The 14,903-nt window shown below is 44.8% G+C and overlaps 1 protein-coding gene across 2 annotated transcripts in view; it reads right to left on the bottom strand.

The window, feature by feature from the left end:
• plekhh3 (pleckstrin homology, MyTH4 and FERM domain containing H3) overlaps positions 1-14,903 on the bottom strand; it is a 32,737-nt gene that overhangs the window by 10,443 nt on the left and 7,391 nt on the right. For both annotated transcript variants that reach the window (XM_071471480.1, XM_071471486.1), the window contains exons 3-5: positions 6,882-6,976; positions 2,886-3,068; positions 1,463-1,620 (exon numbers count right to left, since the gene is read on the bottom strand). In XM_071471480.1, coding sequence (XP_071327581.1) covers positions 1,463-1,620; positions 2,886-3,068; positions 6,882-6,976 — 436 coding nt within the window. The remainder of the gene's footprint in view (positions 1-1,462; positions 1,621-2,885; positions 3,069-6,881; positions 6,977-14,903) is intronic.

Genomic DNA, 14,903 nt, shown 5'->3' with positions numbered 1-14,903 from the left:
GTCTTCACAGTTGTAATAATGCAAATATCCAGTGGTAATATGGCAACATTTCTAAGGTTGCAACAAGGTCGATGGAGGCAAAACACACAGGCAGGCAGATGATAAAAGAGGTGGTAAACAAGCGGAGAGTTTAGATAGATAATCTAAACTAAAACCAAAACAGAGCAGCTGAAATGTGGCTATAACAATCCCTCATTTTAGATAACTTTTACAGTTTGCCTTTGTTTTCCCTTCCAAATAGGTTTGATTACTCAAGCCAGCGATGTTGCTGCACTCCCCGATTTCACCATTCATCTTGGTGACTACAGTGTTAGTATTACAGATCGCAGTGATGGCCTGGACCAAGTTCCAATGAACGAGAACTATCCTGTAAATGTAATGTGTGGCAGATTTAGAGTAGAGCAGTTCCCCCATCTAATCTGTTCCTCAGATCTTCTCTCCATTTTTCTCTCGTTCACACATGGCCTCTGGCTATGGGTTCAAGGCTAAAACTGCCACCCCTTTCTCTCCCTTGTGTCTGTGGCTGGAACATGAATTTATGCTTTAAAGATAAGCGTGCAGTGCAGTTCACACAAAGCCTCCTCTGTTCATTCTCCCTGCAATTTTTGCAGCAGCAGTCCTAATCTCACACTTGAGAGGGAAAATACCTCGCCTATTTGAGAAAGTGTGCCTGTGTCTAAAGGTGAGAGAGAGAAAAAGTGACACGTTGAGAGCGAATGTTTAAGACTGAGGAAGAGTCTTCAGCGGGGAAAATGCCAAAAAAAAGAACGAGGAGCACTTTAAAAGCAGGCCCCCCTTCTCTTCCTCCTAAACATAAGCTTGGCCCCTCCTGGCAAAGCAGACAGGGGCAGACGGAGGCAAACAGATTAACCACTTTCTTTGAGATTAGAGACTCTCGTTGGGAGATTACGGGGACAGGAGGCCAGGCACAGGAGTGCTTATCTGGCCCCACTGCTTCACGCAGAGCCCTCCTCCACCTCCTCTGCCAAAGCTGCCCCTCTCTTCACCCCGGGGGCAGACTGATGCAAGACGAGTCATCTGTCTGCTCAATGAGATTCCAGCACGCTGTGTTCTCTAGCAACCCCTGGTCTAAAAATATGGCCGTCCCTTATAAATACACTCCCTCTGTGTGAGAAGGTAAAGGGAAAAGCATCTTTTCAAACTCCGTGAATACAATTTTTCTAAGCGCTGACTAACTGGAAATACCTTTGAAATGACTGCTCGGCTTCAGGCCTGTGATTCTGTCCTGTCCCAGTGTGTTGGAATAAGATGAGGTCATTCAAAAGAGAAAGGCAAGCAGAGGAAACTTTGGACTCAATGTGGCTGTGTGGTTTCCAAGGCAACATAGCCGAGGGGAAATAATGTGAGGGCCGATGACTGTTTGTGTTTGGTGGCTCTTATCATAGGTAGTTTGGCAGCAGCTGTGTGTATTATGCATGTTTGTGAGTTGTGTGCGGCCTACCTCGATGTCTCGGATCAGGAGCTGTGTTGGCGTTTCCACCGGTGCTTTGGTATCAATTATTTTCTGGATGGCACATGCCCAGTGCACAGCCTCGTTGAAGTGCTTGGTGTATAACCTGTAGCAGTGCTTCCGCCCATATACTGTGATGCTCCAGTAGCCTGAAACAAACACACAAAACATTTAATGTGACTGCCACTAATTCAAACTGCACCTAAACCGACTGTGTAGTTTAAGTAAATGGGGAAGAGACCAGTGAAATTGTACACTGCACGGGACACTCCGCATATCTGGCGTGACTCCCTCTCCCTGACTTCCCCTCTCAGTTTCACTAAGGATCAAAGGTCAGGTTGAGAGGAACCTCAGGCCACACCAAAACCAAACAAGAACAGTTATTCTACAGATGAGGTAGGAGACAAGTGTTAACCCTCTCAGTGAGTCACCTCTCAGACAACCTGCAATAAAAGTGCACAAGGCGTGCTTCCTCCTTGTCCAGAGGAAGTATTAGACATACCCGAGGCAGCCTGCAGCCCCATGGCTGTTATCAGCCTTTCCTGCTACGTGACTTGGCACCACGCTCTTTTTTGTTTAGGTTCTTGGTGAAGCACAAACCCAAAATGCAGTGGTTTCACAACTGAAATCATGATGTGGTGGTGTAGTCATTGCCCTCTTTGAATCTGTTTAGTGCCCTTACATTAACTCGGGAATAAAGGGTCAATGATGCCACAGATGTAACCCTTAAAGGGAAGTGGCTTAGGAGGAACACAAAGCTATTCAGTAGTGAAACAGCCCATGGAGCTTGTGACAAAGCCACTGTTGAAAGCACAGTTCTGTCCAGAAAAGTCCCATGGCATCCTGAGTTAGTAATAACTATGTTTGGATTTGGGTTTGTACATTGGTTTGGAGATTTTAAGCGGTTTGGTGAAGTCAGCAGGACATAATCCCCTCCATTGATGGACAGACAGACAGAGACTTAGACAGAGGGCAACATGTTTGAGTAATACATTAACTCGAAAGGGACAATTCATCCCTGTGTCTCTTCCCATTCAACAACAACTCTCTTCTTTAATCTCAATGCCGTCTTGCTTTTTTTCTTCCAAGAAGTGGAAGGGAGATGCCCCCACTGATTACTCAAATGTGAGGTTTCTAGACCAACCTTGAACCATTTTTTTTCTGGACCAAACATGGCTGGGGCTTCCCAACCTTACTCAGAATTACAGCTCTCATGGGAAGGGAAACGGGACCACAAGACATTACATGAAAAAAAAAAAACCCTGAGCAACCTCTTAGGAATTTATTAAAAATGCCTGGTCACTACACTGGGAATTAACGCATCTAATGGGACAGAGATTACAGGCAAGAATGAGTCAGCTAGACATCAGCCTGTCTGTGTATTGTTACGCACATACATACGCGCATTGCTCACCTGTTTCCTTGTAGGTCTGCTTGTCGGGCCAGATGACAGAGCAGAGGTTGGTGAGGACCAGCGTGCCCAGTCTGCGGGCTCCTTTCTCTGGTCCACTGTAGTAGTCGAGTGAGTCCTGGCTCAGCACAAACCAGTACCGCCGCTGCTTAATCCAGTTCCCTCGCACCTCCCGCAACAGCCACCCTTTAAATAACATATACACACACGTATCATGTGACTACTCAACCTTGAAATGAAATAACACAGTGGCTCTAATAGATGCCAGGAGACCTGCAGCGATTATTTCATTAATTCATTGTCGGAGACACAGAAAATTGTCAACTATCTCACTATTCGATTAAGTCTTTTCTCTTAAAGTAAAAATCCCTGCTGCGTTGTTACTTTATTTCAAACCAAATATCTCTGGGTTTTGGACTATTGGTTGGGTGTCACCTTGAGCTCGAATATAAAATATTTATCTAAAAAATAATTGGCTGATTAATTGAATCACATTTCATTTCAGCATTAGCACCATATATCACTATGACTGCTGGGTACTCTTTTACATTTTTCAATGCGCATATCAAGACCCCCAATGTTGATGACAAAACCAAAACTTTTCCCAATACCTTACTTTGAGAAACATATTCGATACCCTTATTTCAATTTACAAAATAAAACCAAAGTTGTATTGATTTGCAGCATTTATTTGCCCCCACTTGGAGAATCATATGGGCAGAGAGTCTTGACTTTACAAATACTTTCAAAGCCTTATGTGCACAGCAGCTACACACAAAGACAAGAATTTCCCTTGAAAAGTCTGAGTGGTAGGTGGGCTAGTCGCAGAGCTGCTGAACCAGTGCTGCCACACCATGTCTTCACTAAGAATAATCCCCAAGGCATGTAATTATCCATAAAGTTTGTAGCAGTCTGTATGTGACTGCCTTGTTGGGGTAAATAGTAGGGGATAAAAATACAGCCAGCTAATGGCATAGGCATTAAAGCCTGCATGCAGCCAACATAATTACCACTTTAGAGGTTGACAGAGTGAGAAAAGAAGGGAGAGAGAAAGAGAGTGAGAGATACTGGAACAGTGTGACAGTGGGAGACAAAGAGAGTAAAGCAGACTTGCTTTCAGCCGGCACATAGGCATGCCCGCTGATCTCGCCAGGCCTGGTTCTACAACGCAAGACTGTTGTGTTCCCAAAGTCCCGAGGGTTTGGAAGACTGCAACAGCCCAGATCCACTGTTCCAAAACAGAAGTGAACCTCCCCACCCCCCCTAAGCTATGTGTGCAAATTGTTCCTGATAAATATTTAATCTTCGAGTAGATAAATAAACTAGTTTGGCAGAGCTCTGTCCAGATGCTCCCTGGGGAGAAACAGACTGAGGAGGATTGAAGAGTCCCGGTAGGGGTCAGAGTTCATCCAGAGGGCTGATGGAGAGGCTGACAGAGGGTGGTGGACTGATACTAGGTTGGGTGGGACTATCAGAGGTGGCGCAGCTATACACTGGCAGTGCGCCAAATGTGTGGTGGCTGTGCATGTGAGTGCATATGGCTCGTGCATGCACACTTCAGAGTGGTTTTAAAGGAACAATTAAGCAATGTACCTTCAACTTCCTACCATGTGAAAACAGCAATGACGCCAAACCAGCATCACAACTTCCTGTGTGGTTAGCAAGCTGCGCGCCACCTGTCCACCTGCGCCACTAGTTTTGGTCCTTGCCTCAAAGTGGTTTTTTCGAGGCAGTGCAAAGCTCCCGCTGCCTCGATTACTACTCCAGAATAAAAATAAAGAGAGGGGAGGGGGTGAGGGCTCAGCCTCTCAGGCTACGTTTCCTGTCTGAGAATGCTTCTATATGATATAAGTGCCAGGTTTGAACCCACCATAAACCCACCCAATATAGCCCAAAGTAAAAACCCTGGAGGTACTTAACACCACATCTGAGGGGGGCAGCATCAAACCCAACGTGAAACGGATAAATAAAAACTATGAGGTAAGTCAGACTGAGCTCGCTGACAGACTCGATGTGGGACGGGGGGGAGGCAGACAAGCTGACTGGGTGAGAGACATGGAGAGAAGGGCATGCCTGCTACCTTGACGCCTCTCTCACAGACACGGGATGTCCCACAGATGCTGCTCTTTTTGGGAACTTTAAACAGGGCAATAAGAAAAGGCGAAAGACAGAAAGAGAGCGAGAGAGAGAGACAGGGAGCAGCAGAGCCCTGGGACCCCCTGTATACACCTCCCATGGTCCTCCATCTGGATCCCATCTCTGTGGCCTGCTAATGTCTCCCCTGGGGGCCATGGCTCGCCCTTAATTTGTTTCATTTGTGACCCCTGCCCCCCCCCTCAGCGCCCTGCCCCCTCAAACACAGATTGAGAAAACAATCTCTCTCTGTGCGTTTCCATCTCTTAACTGTGAGCCTCCTGTCACATTCTGAGTACTACATGTTTGTTTCACTTTTTTTGAATAAAATTATAATCAAATATGAGCATTGCAAAAAAAAACAAAACGAAAAAAAAAACACCTTACTTCAACCAAAACCCATAAACTTGGTTTCATATGACAGTTTTTTTTTTTACCTTGTTCTGACGACCAACGATTATTAGGTCAGCTGGCTGTTCATGTACACAGCAATGTAAGGACCTGAACTTTATAATTATGTACAAGCAACACAGAAGTAAAGTTTATTTTTGGACGCAGACAGATCGAGCTGCAGTTTACTGGAGCATGAGAAGCTCTGCATCATGTGAGGAGAAGTTTCATTTCAACTGTAAATCAACAAAGGTATGTCAATAAACCAATTTCAGCATCTCTCCCTGTCACCCCCTGCATGCGTTTCACACTTCATCCTCATCTCTCAGCCGTCTATATCTGCAATGTTGGTGGCCCAATTTAGATACTGGGGCAATATTCGCCCCATGTAGCCCGAGGATGTCCTGCTGAAAAAAATCTACAACAAAACAAAAACATACAGAACAAGAGAGAAGGCCCTAAAGGAGGGACTCTTGGAAACATATCCCTGTGGAGCACAAAGAGAGAAATGAGAGGGATTATCTAACGCCCTGAGGTGTCCTGCTGTTGTGGTGTCTGTAATAAGTGTGTTCAGTTAAAGGATGGGGGCGTGGAGCAAAAGCTGAAATTCAAAGTGACAGTGTAATCAATGGCCAAAGGAAAGTAGCTGTCCTCCGTTTTGGAGGGAAAGCGACTCCACTCGCAGTGAGACAGAGGGACGGAGAGGGGACAGCGGTAAGGGAGGGGCGCTGGCCAAGGGCGCATGGTAACTGCTGTCAGAATTAGGCAATCTGACTGCCGCCATTCCAAACAGGACGTAACTTATCCAAGTGCTGGCATTTTACTGCTCCTTTTCAGTAGCAGGCCGAGAAGAAGAAGAAGAAAAAAAGAAAAGAAAATCACACAGAAATATCCTATGAGATCATTCCTCAAAAGAATCAGACACGCAAGACAGGGCTCCTGATGCCAGTAGCTGTCCTTACATGAACACACAGGGCGGTGGGACAGAGGGAGCAGCTGTGGGCCACATGTGGTCGGAGAGGGGTTGGCTACAGGGCGACAGCACAGCATGGAGCCGCGGCAGTACTTATTAGGAGACAAGTAGGGTAATGAAACACACACTGCTCTTAATGAGAAGAACAGCACCAACCTGGGCCTGCAAGGACTTCATTTATCAACGGAGGAACAAAGCAGGGCTGCAGTTAAAGGTTATTTTCACTACTGATTCAGCTGTAGATTATTTTTCGCCGGATTAATCTGTCGATTGTTCAGTCGATCGTTTAGTAGAGCTCAAGGTGATGTCTTCAAGTTGCACGTTTTGTCTGAGCAGCGGTCTGCAAAAGGATCCTTGTGTTTAATAAGCTGGAAGAGTAGACGCTCATTCAATTTTCCAACTACAGATCAAATAATTGACTTCTCGTTACAGCAGGTGGATGGCGTTCGATCTGAGGCAGAGAACAGAGTAAAGCTGGTGTAATGCGCTGCGTTGAGACTCACCTTTGACCAGCAGCTCCGGCTCTTCCTCCAGGCCCATCTTATTCTTCTCGATGATCAGGCTCTTCATCTCTTCAGACACCTCTGAGACAGCGTGCCTGTGTGGAAGAGCAGTGAGAGAATGTAAATAACTTCTGCTTCCCTCTCACTTCAAGTCTTCCCCTGACTACTCCCCCCCATTGGATAGCTAATTGGCCCAGAGACACACAGTTGGCTGTGAGCCCCTCCTCCCGCCCCCCTCCAACGTGACTGTGTGCCAACTACAAGCCTCTCGGATACTCTTAGGTGGAGGGGTGTGGGTCACCCAGGGGGGACTGGAAGAAGTGCCACGAATATCTGTCCTCCAGCGTTCTCCCACTTTCCCTCCCTAGCAGCACGCAAGAGCACAAACGCACACGGATACATACCACGCCACTGTGGACAGCTCGTCTCTCTTTTATCACTTTGGTGCGGCGAGCCGAGTGGGCGACTGAAAATAAACGTGACAGAGCGACGCCGGCCTGACTCCCAGCCAGCCAGCTCGCGCCTGTCAGAGGAAGACAGAAGGTTCAAGAGGTCACAGCCTCGGATGGGCTAAAAAACCATAGGCATCAAAGACGTCTGTAAATCTGCTGAAACCGCTGTTCATCCGTCCCCTCTTCAGTGCCTCACAATCACAATTTGCAGCAACTTCCACATACAGCATCTGGTCAGGCAGTGCTGTGGACCCAGCCAGACTCTGTTATCTCAGGCCAAGGTCCATTTCCAGCCTTTAAGATTGTTTAGAGGTTTTATCTCTCCTCATTTATTTATCTAATTACTCGTTTATTTTCTCTGTTTCCTGGGTCTAACAAGCATGTGAGGTACAAGTGGCAAACCCCTCCTTTCTTCCTGTCCTCCTCCTACTGGGATCATGCCTCAGGAAATGAATCAAGCCCTCCCTCCCTCCTAGGGATATTTGGCCTCTAGTTACCTACTCATTCGCCAGCTGATTTATGTCATCATTGATCTGATAATTCCTGGAAGGTTCCTCCTCACGGAAAGCAGCGATAATCAATGAGTCTGAATATAGCCTTATCTGCTTTGACTCAGCTTACAGGACTGCAGAGGCCATTTCCTTTCTCTTTGTGTGCACTGACCTGATCCTGTCTATACCATGATCTATCAACCTGACCCATGTGACATGACTTCTCAAACAGTCTCACTTGTGCAAACAATTTGTTCCCTTTATGAAACATATCTGCAGTTGTAGAACCCAACTGATTGGCATCTCTAATTTAAGCTAATGTTCAGACGGTGAAACTCTATATGGTGGGTCAGTTTTTTCTCTATGTGTATATTAACCCATCCAGGGCATCATCAGAAAGCAGAAGTGAGAAGGAGAGAGTCGGGATCCTGTCACATTATACTCGGTCAGGCTGTTTTACTAAGCCTGCTCGCCAGCAGCCTACGGGGACCTCTGACAGTCCTAGCATCCACAGACCCCACTTAAAGGCATTAAAATAAACACAGACATGTGAGGACGTCTCTTATTTGAGGTTGTTAATAACCCCTGCTACATAACGGAGACATGCTCGCAGACAGGCAGTTCGTCTATATGCAGCTCAAGGATTAGAATTATAGAAAAACTACACCTCAGTTGGAGAATATAGCCTTGTTTACATAGCGGGCGGGTTTATGTACAATGCCTTGGATTATTCCAGGCTATTGTTTGTGACTGGCTTGGATCCAAAATGTCAAGAGCATTAAAAAAAAACAATCCTCACAGTTTGTTTCTGAATCTCAATTTAGTATATATTAATGTTATAACTAGGCCAAACCCGAACTTATAAAAAGACTTGTGTAACCAACAGCGGTTTTACAGTGTTCTTCCAACTTTACTGTACATTGAAGAGGTCACATGGTGAACATGGCTGTCCATCTTTAAAGAATCAAACTTGGTTCTGCAGATTTTTCAGAAATCTGGACATTTTGCCGCAATGCTAGCACAGACAGAATTTCTGTTTTTCTCCCCCAACTGGACAAATCTGACATCTTTAACTTGAAAAATGTATTAGTCAACTTCAGGTCATGCAGAGAGGGAGCAGGGGTTACAAGAGGACAGACACACAGGTCCAAACCCAAGCTTTGACCTTTAGCAGAACAAACTGGCCTGACCTTCAATTTAAATGTTGGCAGAGTCAATTTGTCCATTGTGTCCAAAAAAGCCAGGCTAATGTCCAAAATCCTCCTCTGAGACCTGCTAGAGACCACAGCAGTGAAGCAAAGCCTTCTGACAAACTGTTGTTGTTGTAGTGAGACTTGTTTGCTCCTCATTTCTTTCATGTTGTAACATTTTCCCCATTATTACAATTTAACAAATTATAAGAAACATGTTGTTATACTGAGATTAGTTGATAATGTCATTATAATAAGACACATTCACATGCTGTTATAAAGAGTACACGATACAGTCACAGTCCACAAACCACAGTTTAGCCTCGATCTGAGTCATTATTTATGATATAATAAACATTAAATTATGACTGGAAGAGAAAAAAACCACAACTGTGTAGTAGAGGAAATATAAATACGTGAGCATCTACTGACTGCAAACACACACACCACACACAGTGTGGTGTGGAAGAAAGATTCTAAAATGATATTATGTGCATCTCTATACACACTCATTCACCATTCTCCTGTAGTGTTATTACTCAGCGGGTACATCCCTAATATATTTCAGCCTTCACCTTAATGTACCTAAGTCTCTGACTGGACCTTTTTCCTCATCGTAACAGCAACATCTCAGTCTTGAAAAGGTTTTACCACACATCCATTGAGTTTTAAGTAGAGAGAAGAAGGACCATATGTGGTCAGAGAAACCTTGTCTTCTAGGGTTTGTCAGTTAATATCTTTTCGACACGATTCAGTCAATACCAAAACAAAACATGGCAGGCAGATGAAGAAAAGAGCATGTCATACAGCTTCGGGCAACTGTTGATGTGAGGGCTCTGGATCTCCACAGCTGTCCAGCAGTCCTACTCCCCACTCACCCCATCCCCTCCCGACACATTCCCAGAAGCCCTACCAGAGGCTGTGACAGTGGGGCCTTTAGTGGCCAACTTCCTGTGGAGTGCAGGAAACAATTTGACATGGGGATTAAGCAGCATGGAGAATAGAGCGAGAGCACATCTACAGAGAGCACCTCTCTCTCTCTCTCTCTCTCTCTCTCTCTCTCTCTCGCTCTCTCTCTCTCTCTCTCTCTCGCTCTCTCTCTCTCTCTCGACCACCCCTGAGGGCTAAACATCAGCTACGGCAAGGGAGGAGCATCATTTCAAAGTCACACTACTCAATGCTGAAGCTCGAAATGTGTTGAAAATCAAGGTATTTCCTCTGCTCTGTAGTTTGGGTTTGTTGTTTGACATGAACACAGTTACAATACGCCCCTTCTTCTCTGGGAAAAACTGAAAAGTTGGTACTTTTCACTCAAAAGGGAACAGTGCAGCATAGGGAAAAAACAAAAACACCCTCACATTTATTTGTTTATGGAAGTAAAAAAGAAAATTCCTGCAACCCTGACTGCATAGATCAAAATTGCTAGCTTCCCCACAGTCAGAGAGGGGAAGTCAGAAAAGAAGAAACATGATTAAAGAGAGGAACAAATATTTCCCTACACAACCTCTAAAATAAATCGAATGCACATATATAATCCTGTGAAATTACGCATGTGTAAATGTCCTCTGGCCTCCGTTTAGAACCGAGAGACTGTGTGAACGCTGTGTGATATATGGCGGAGTGAGAGAGAGCTTTTCAGTACTCATCCATTCATCACAAACTGTCACCACAACTGGTTTGCGTGTGCCCTAGTTTCTCAGTGTCACACATGCAATTTCACATCTCCGTCACACCTAATCAACACACAAGCAGTGTAGAGTAGGGTGGCAACAAATGATTATTTTTGGTATCGATGAATCCGCTGGTTATTTTCTTGATTTATTATTCTGTCTATTAACTGTAGAAAAAGTGAAAAATGCCTGTAAAAGTTTCCCACAGCCCAGGGAGATATTCTTTAATGTCTTTGAAAATCCAAAGATATTCAGTTCGCTGTCATGTACAAAAGAACAATGCTTCAAATCTTTACATTTGAGAAGCTGGAACAAACATCATAGATTTTTGCTTAATAAAAAAAAAATAAAAAAAAATTACTTGATTGACTTAGAGTTTTGGCTCTAATATAGAGTTCAAAGGTTAGCGGGGTTATGAGCAACTGAGTATCTGAGTAAGTGGAAAAAAGACGAGAGCAACATAGCAAAAGAAAGAAAATATAAAAAGGACACACTGAGTATCTGACAATCAAATAACAGCAGGCACCTGTCATACACAGTAGCATAGGTGTGTCTGAACTGTCTCCTTCTCATCATCAATTTGGAAACAGCACTTCCTTTTTTTAATTTTGAAATTCTCCAAAACACCAAAATGACTTTCTTACATTACTTAAAACCCACAACATTAACATATAACAACATAATGCAGCTTTAAAACACTAATGACGCTGTAAAACACACTAGTGCATTATTAAAGATCCTGAACACCCACACACACATGACCTCAGTTACCTTTGGCTGATGTCTGCTCAGGTGTAGTTGGGTGGAGATTTACATTACATTAGATCACCAAATTCCATTTACTATAGAGAAATGTGCATGATGTCCCCGCCCTAACAGGTGAAACAAAACTAACAGGAGAATCAGGGAGCGGTAGATCAACTACAGTTCATACCTGTGACGGGCTCTGATTAATCTTCATTAGGAGCAACCGAGCTGTGGTAAAAGCTGTAAGAGTTTTATTTTGGAAGACACTGGGAATTTCTGAAAGCAACAATATGTCCCACTTTGCAAAAAGTGTCGCCAAACCAGCTGCTGACAGCTGAATAAAATCTAAAATTATATAAACACTAATACAACAGTCAGATAAATTAGAGTTTGTTTATGTCTGGTCCAATTAAAGTGGGTAACAAAGCAAAGGTAGCTAACTTAGGCTGTTTAAAGAGTGGGACTAAACCATGCAGTAACACAACTAAGTCAGAATAAGTGGAGGCCTTCCTGTTCCACCCGTTCTAATAATGATTCTGTGAATCCAGCATTATCAGCAGTATCTTCTCTATAACGCCAGAGACTGTCAAGCTAAATACCGAAATAAGGCAATCAAAGCTAATACTGTCAGCAGGCCTGTCAGGGTGACACACTTAAATCCACCAAGCATGAGCAGCACAATGAGCTTTAGTTTGTTCGTCTGTCCTGTGGTAGCTGCTGGAGCGATGAGTAATTGATTTCAGTCCAGGGTCTAATCAAAACGCTGAGACGCTAATTAAAGTTAGAAAAGTAGTGTCCTTGCTCTCGGGCTGCGATGACCGCGGTGGAAAACAGTGGAGAGACACGTCCCAGCATACAAAACGGGTCCTTGTGACGACAAGAACATGCACATTTGCAAGAAAAGGAAGAAAAAAATGACCCTTGCGCAGATGTGTCACAGAAATAACTTGGAGCTCTATCTGGTGGATGAAAAGCACAGATGGATCTAAAAAGGCATTCAAACAAATGAACTCAAAGCAGCTGCCTGCCTCTGTTGATGTCCAGGCTCGTATACTGTACACAAACCATGGCCGTGCATCATGTCACACGCATTTTATTAGACATCTGAGCAAGCACAGAGGATAAATAACACTATCTGAAATAGCTTTCATCAATAATACAGTGGGTCAAACTGCAGCACTAAATAATCAGCTTCTCTTTGTAGGAATCCATCTCTCCCTCGCTCTCTCTCGCTCTCTCTATCCCCTCCCCCACAGTGCATGGGCTGGCTGCATGGGCCTCTGGCTGAAGCTGGGCTGGTGGGAAAATGGGAATGTGGTGATTAAGACTGGGCCTATATGACCTCCCAGCTAAAAATACGCTGTTTACTCAAGACCACTGCCAAGAAACTCTGGACTAGGCAGAAAGGAGAGGAAAAAAGTCATGTTTTGAGAAAGGAGGAGGTGGGGGGCGTGCGTGTGTGTGTGTGTGTGTGTGTGTGAGACAGGAAGTCTGAGTTTGTGACTGAGGGAGAGTGTGTCGATCAGCAAGAAATCTTATGATAGAGAGTTTTTAAAAAGTCTGAATGAAGTCACCCCGATAGTAGAAACTTAGTGATGTGAATGAAAACTTTCTATATTTGCAGATGGTGTAAACGGGGTCAGGTTGTGATGGTTGGATGGTTGACAGTCGGGCTGACAGACACTCAGACAGGCAATTACCAGGGGCCCACTTCTAAGTTTTTCACGCAAACACTCATGTTTCATGTGTACTCTCTCTCTCTCTCTCTCTCTCTCTCTCTCTCTCTCTCTCTCTCTCTCTCTCTCTCTCTCTCTCTCTCTCTCTCTCTCTCTCTCTCTCTCTCTCTCTCTCTCTCTCTCTCTCTCTCTCTCATGCACACGCTTTTATTCACACACATGAAATACATCATCAAACACTGGTCTCTTTCAGCCATTACTGCCTGGCAGCCCACGCCAAAGTACGTCTAGTTTTTGACTGTCAAAGGCCATCAAAGAAGAGGGGGAGGTGTGTGTGTGTGGGGGGGGGGGGGGGGCTAATGAGAAAGCAGATGGAACAAATGGTGAGAAAGAGACATGGAGAAGTCCTGAAGTGTCCACTTTCCTTCTGGTACAGTTTGTACTCTGTCCTGTCCTGGCTATGAGAAGGAGTAAGGAAAGTGGGGATGAAAAAATAGAGATGATGTAAGACAGATTTGAGTGTGAACACAGCAGGAGGGAGCAGGCTTCTTGGTACTTTGTGCTGACTGAGGGACCGACAGGGGAGACCTTATGCTGTCTGCCTGCACAGATCTGTCCATTTCACACACACACACACACACACCTGAGAGGGGGTAGCGCAAGCACACAAATCTAATACAGGACCCCACACACAGACCAAATAATGTTATGACTTGGAAACTTTGTTCCCAGCCGCTCCAGATCTGTCTCACTCTGCAGTTACACGAGTCAACTTAAAACACTAATACAGGACCATGCCAGGCAACATATCAAGTGACAGTGTGGTGGAACACTGTCCAGTCTCTTGATGACTGACTGTGCATGTGTAATTTAAAGTCTGTTAAAGGACACAAAATGAAAAGAAATCAACAAAAATCATTGTATTTTCACATATATCACAACTGTATTTTAACATACTGTATACATTATACATTGGTAAAACTCAGGACAGCAAAACTTTATCCAGGAATTCTGGGAGCACCCCCCCCCCCCCAAATTCAACCCCATCAGATCCGGGTCATTAACAAACTAGTACTTGAGATTGATGGAAAGTTCAGTTCAATAGGTCAATAAAAGTATAAAGTAAACCGGAGCCGCCCGCCCTGTTACACCTGACTACAAAAAAATTTATATGGCACCATTTGCTACATCACAATGCCATGACTTATCAGAGCCTGGCTTGGCTTTCCCTCCCTCCACACGGCTGAACTTCTGGGTGTGTCCACTCATTGGCCAGGTAATGACCCAGCACTGCGCTCTCTAATGTCTGCACCGAGTGTGATGATTACAGCCAGGCTTTTAACACACTCTTTCAAAACCAGTAGTTAATTATGCCATGTGGCCTGGGGCCACCTTCACTATATTGTTGGAGTGACATACACACATATACACACACACACACACACACATCTGAGCCACACCTCTTCTGGGAGTGCTGCTGAGGTAGGAGTGAGTCACCCAGTCCAGTTAGCCTACCTCCCTCCTCACTCCTTCCCTTCCTTCTTTCCCTCAACCCTCAAGAGACGGCATGTCCTGAATGACTGCAGCAAAACCTCTCAGCTTCAGCTCTCCAGTCTACTTCCTGAGGCAGATCTCTTCTTGTTGAGAGCTGCTGCAGACCCTCTCCTATTTATGTGTGGTGTATGATTGTCCTACAAGTCGAGCTTTGTGACGCATTGACTGTGAGTCGGCAGATGTACAGTGGAGATTGTGGATAGGGAAGAGGGGTGGGGGCGGGATGATAAGGGCATGATGCC

Source organism: Trachinotus anak, unplaced genomic scaffold (genome assembly GCF_046630095.1).
Source record: "Trachinotus anak isolate AG129_WGS33_773 ecotype Australia unplaced genomic scaffold, CSIRO_AGI_Tana_v1 ptg000003l, whole genome shotgun sequence".
NCBI lineage: Eukaryota > Metazoa > Chordata > Actinopteri > Carangiformes > Carangidae > Trachinotus > Trachinotus anak.
The sequence above is the reverse complement of the archived record's forward strand: the minus strand, read 5'-3'. Positions and strand labels throughout refer to the sequence as shown.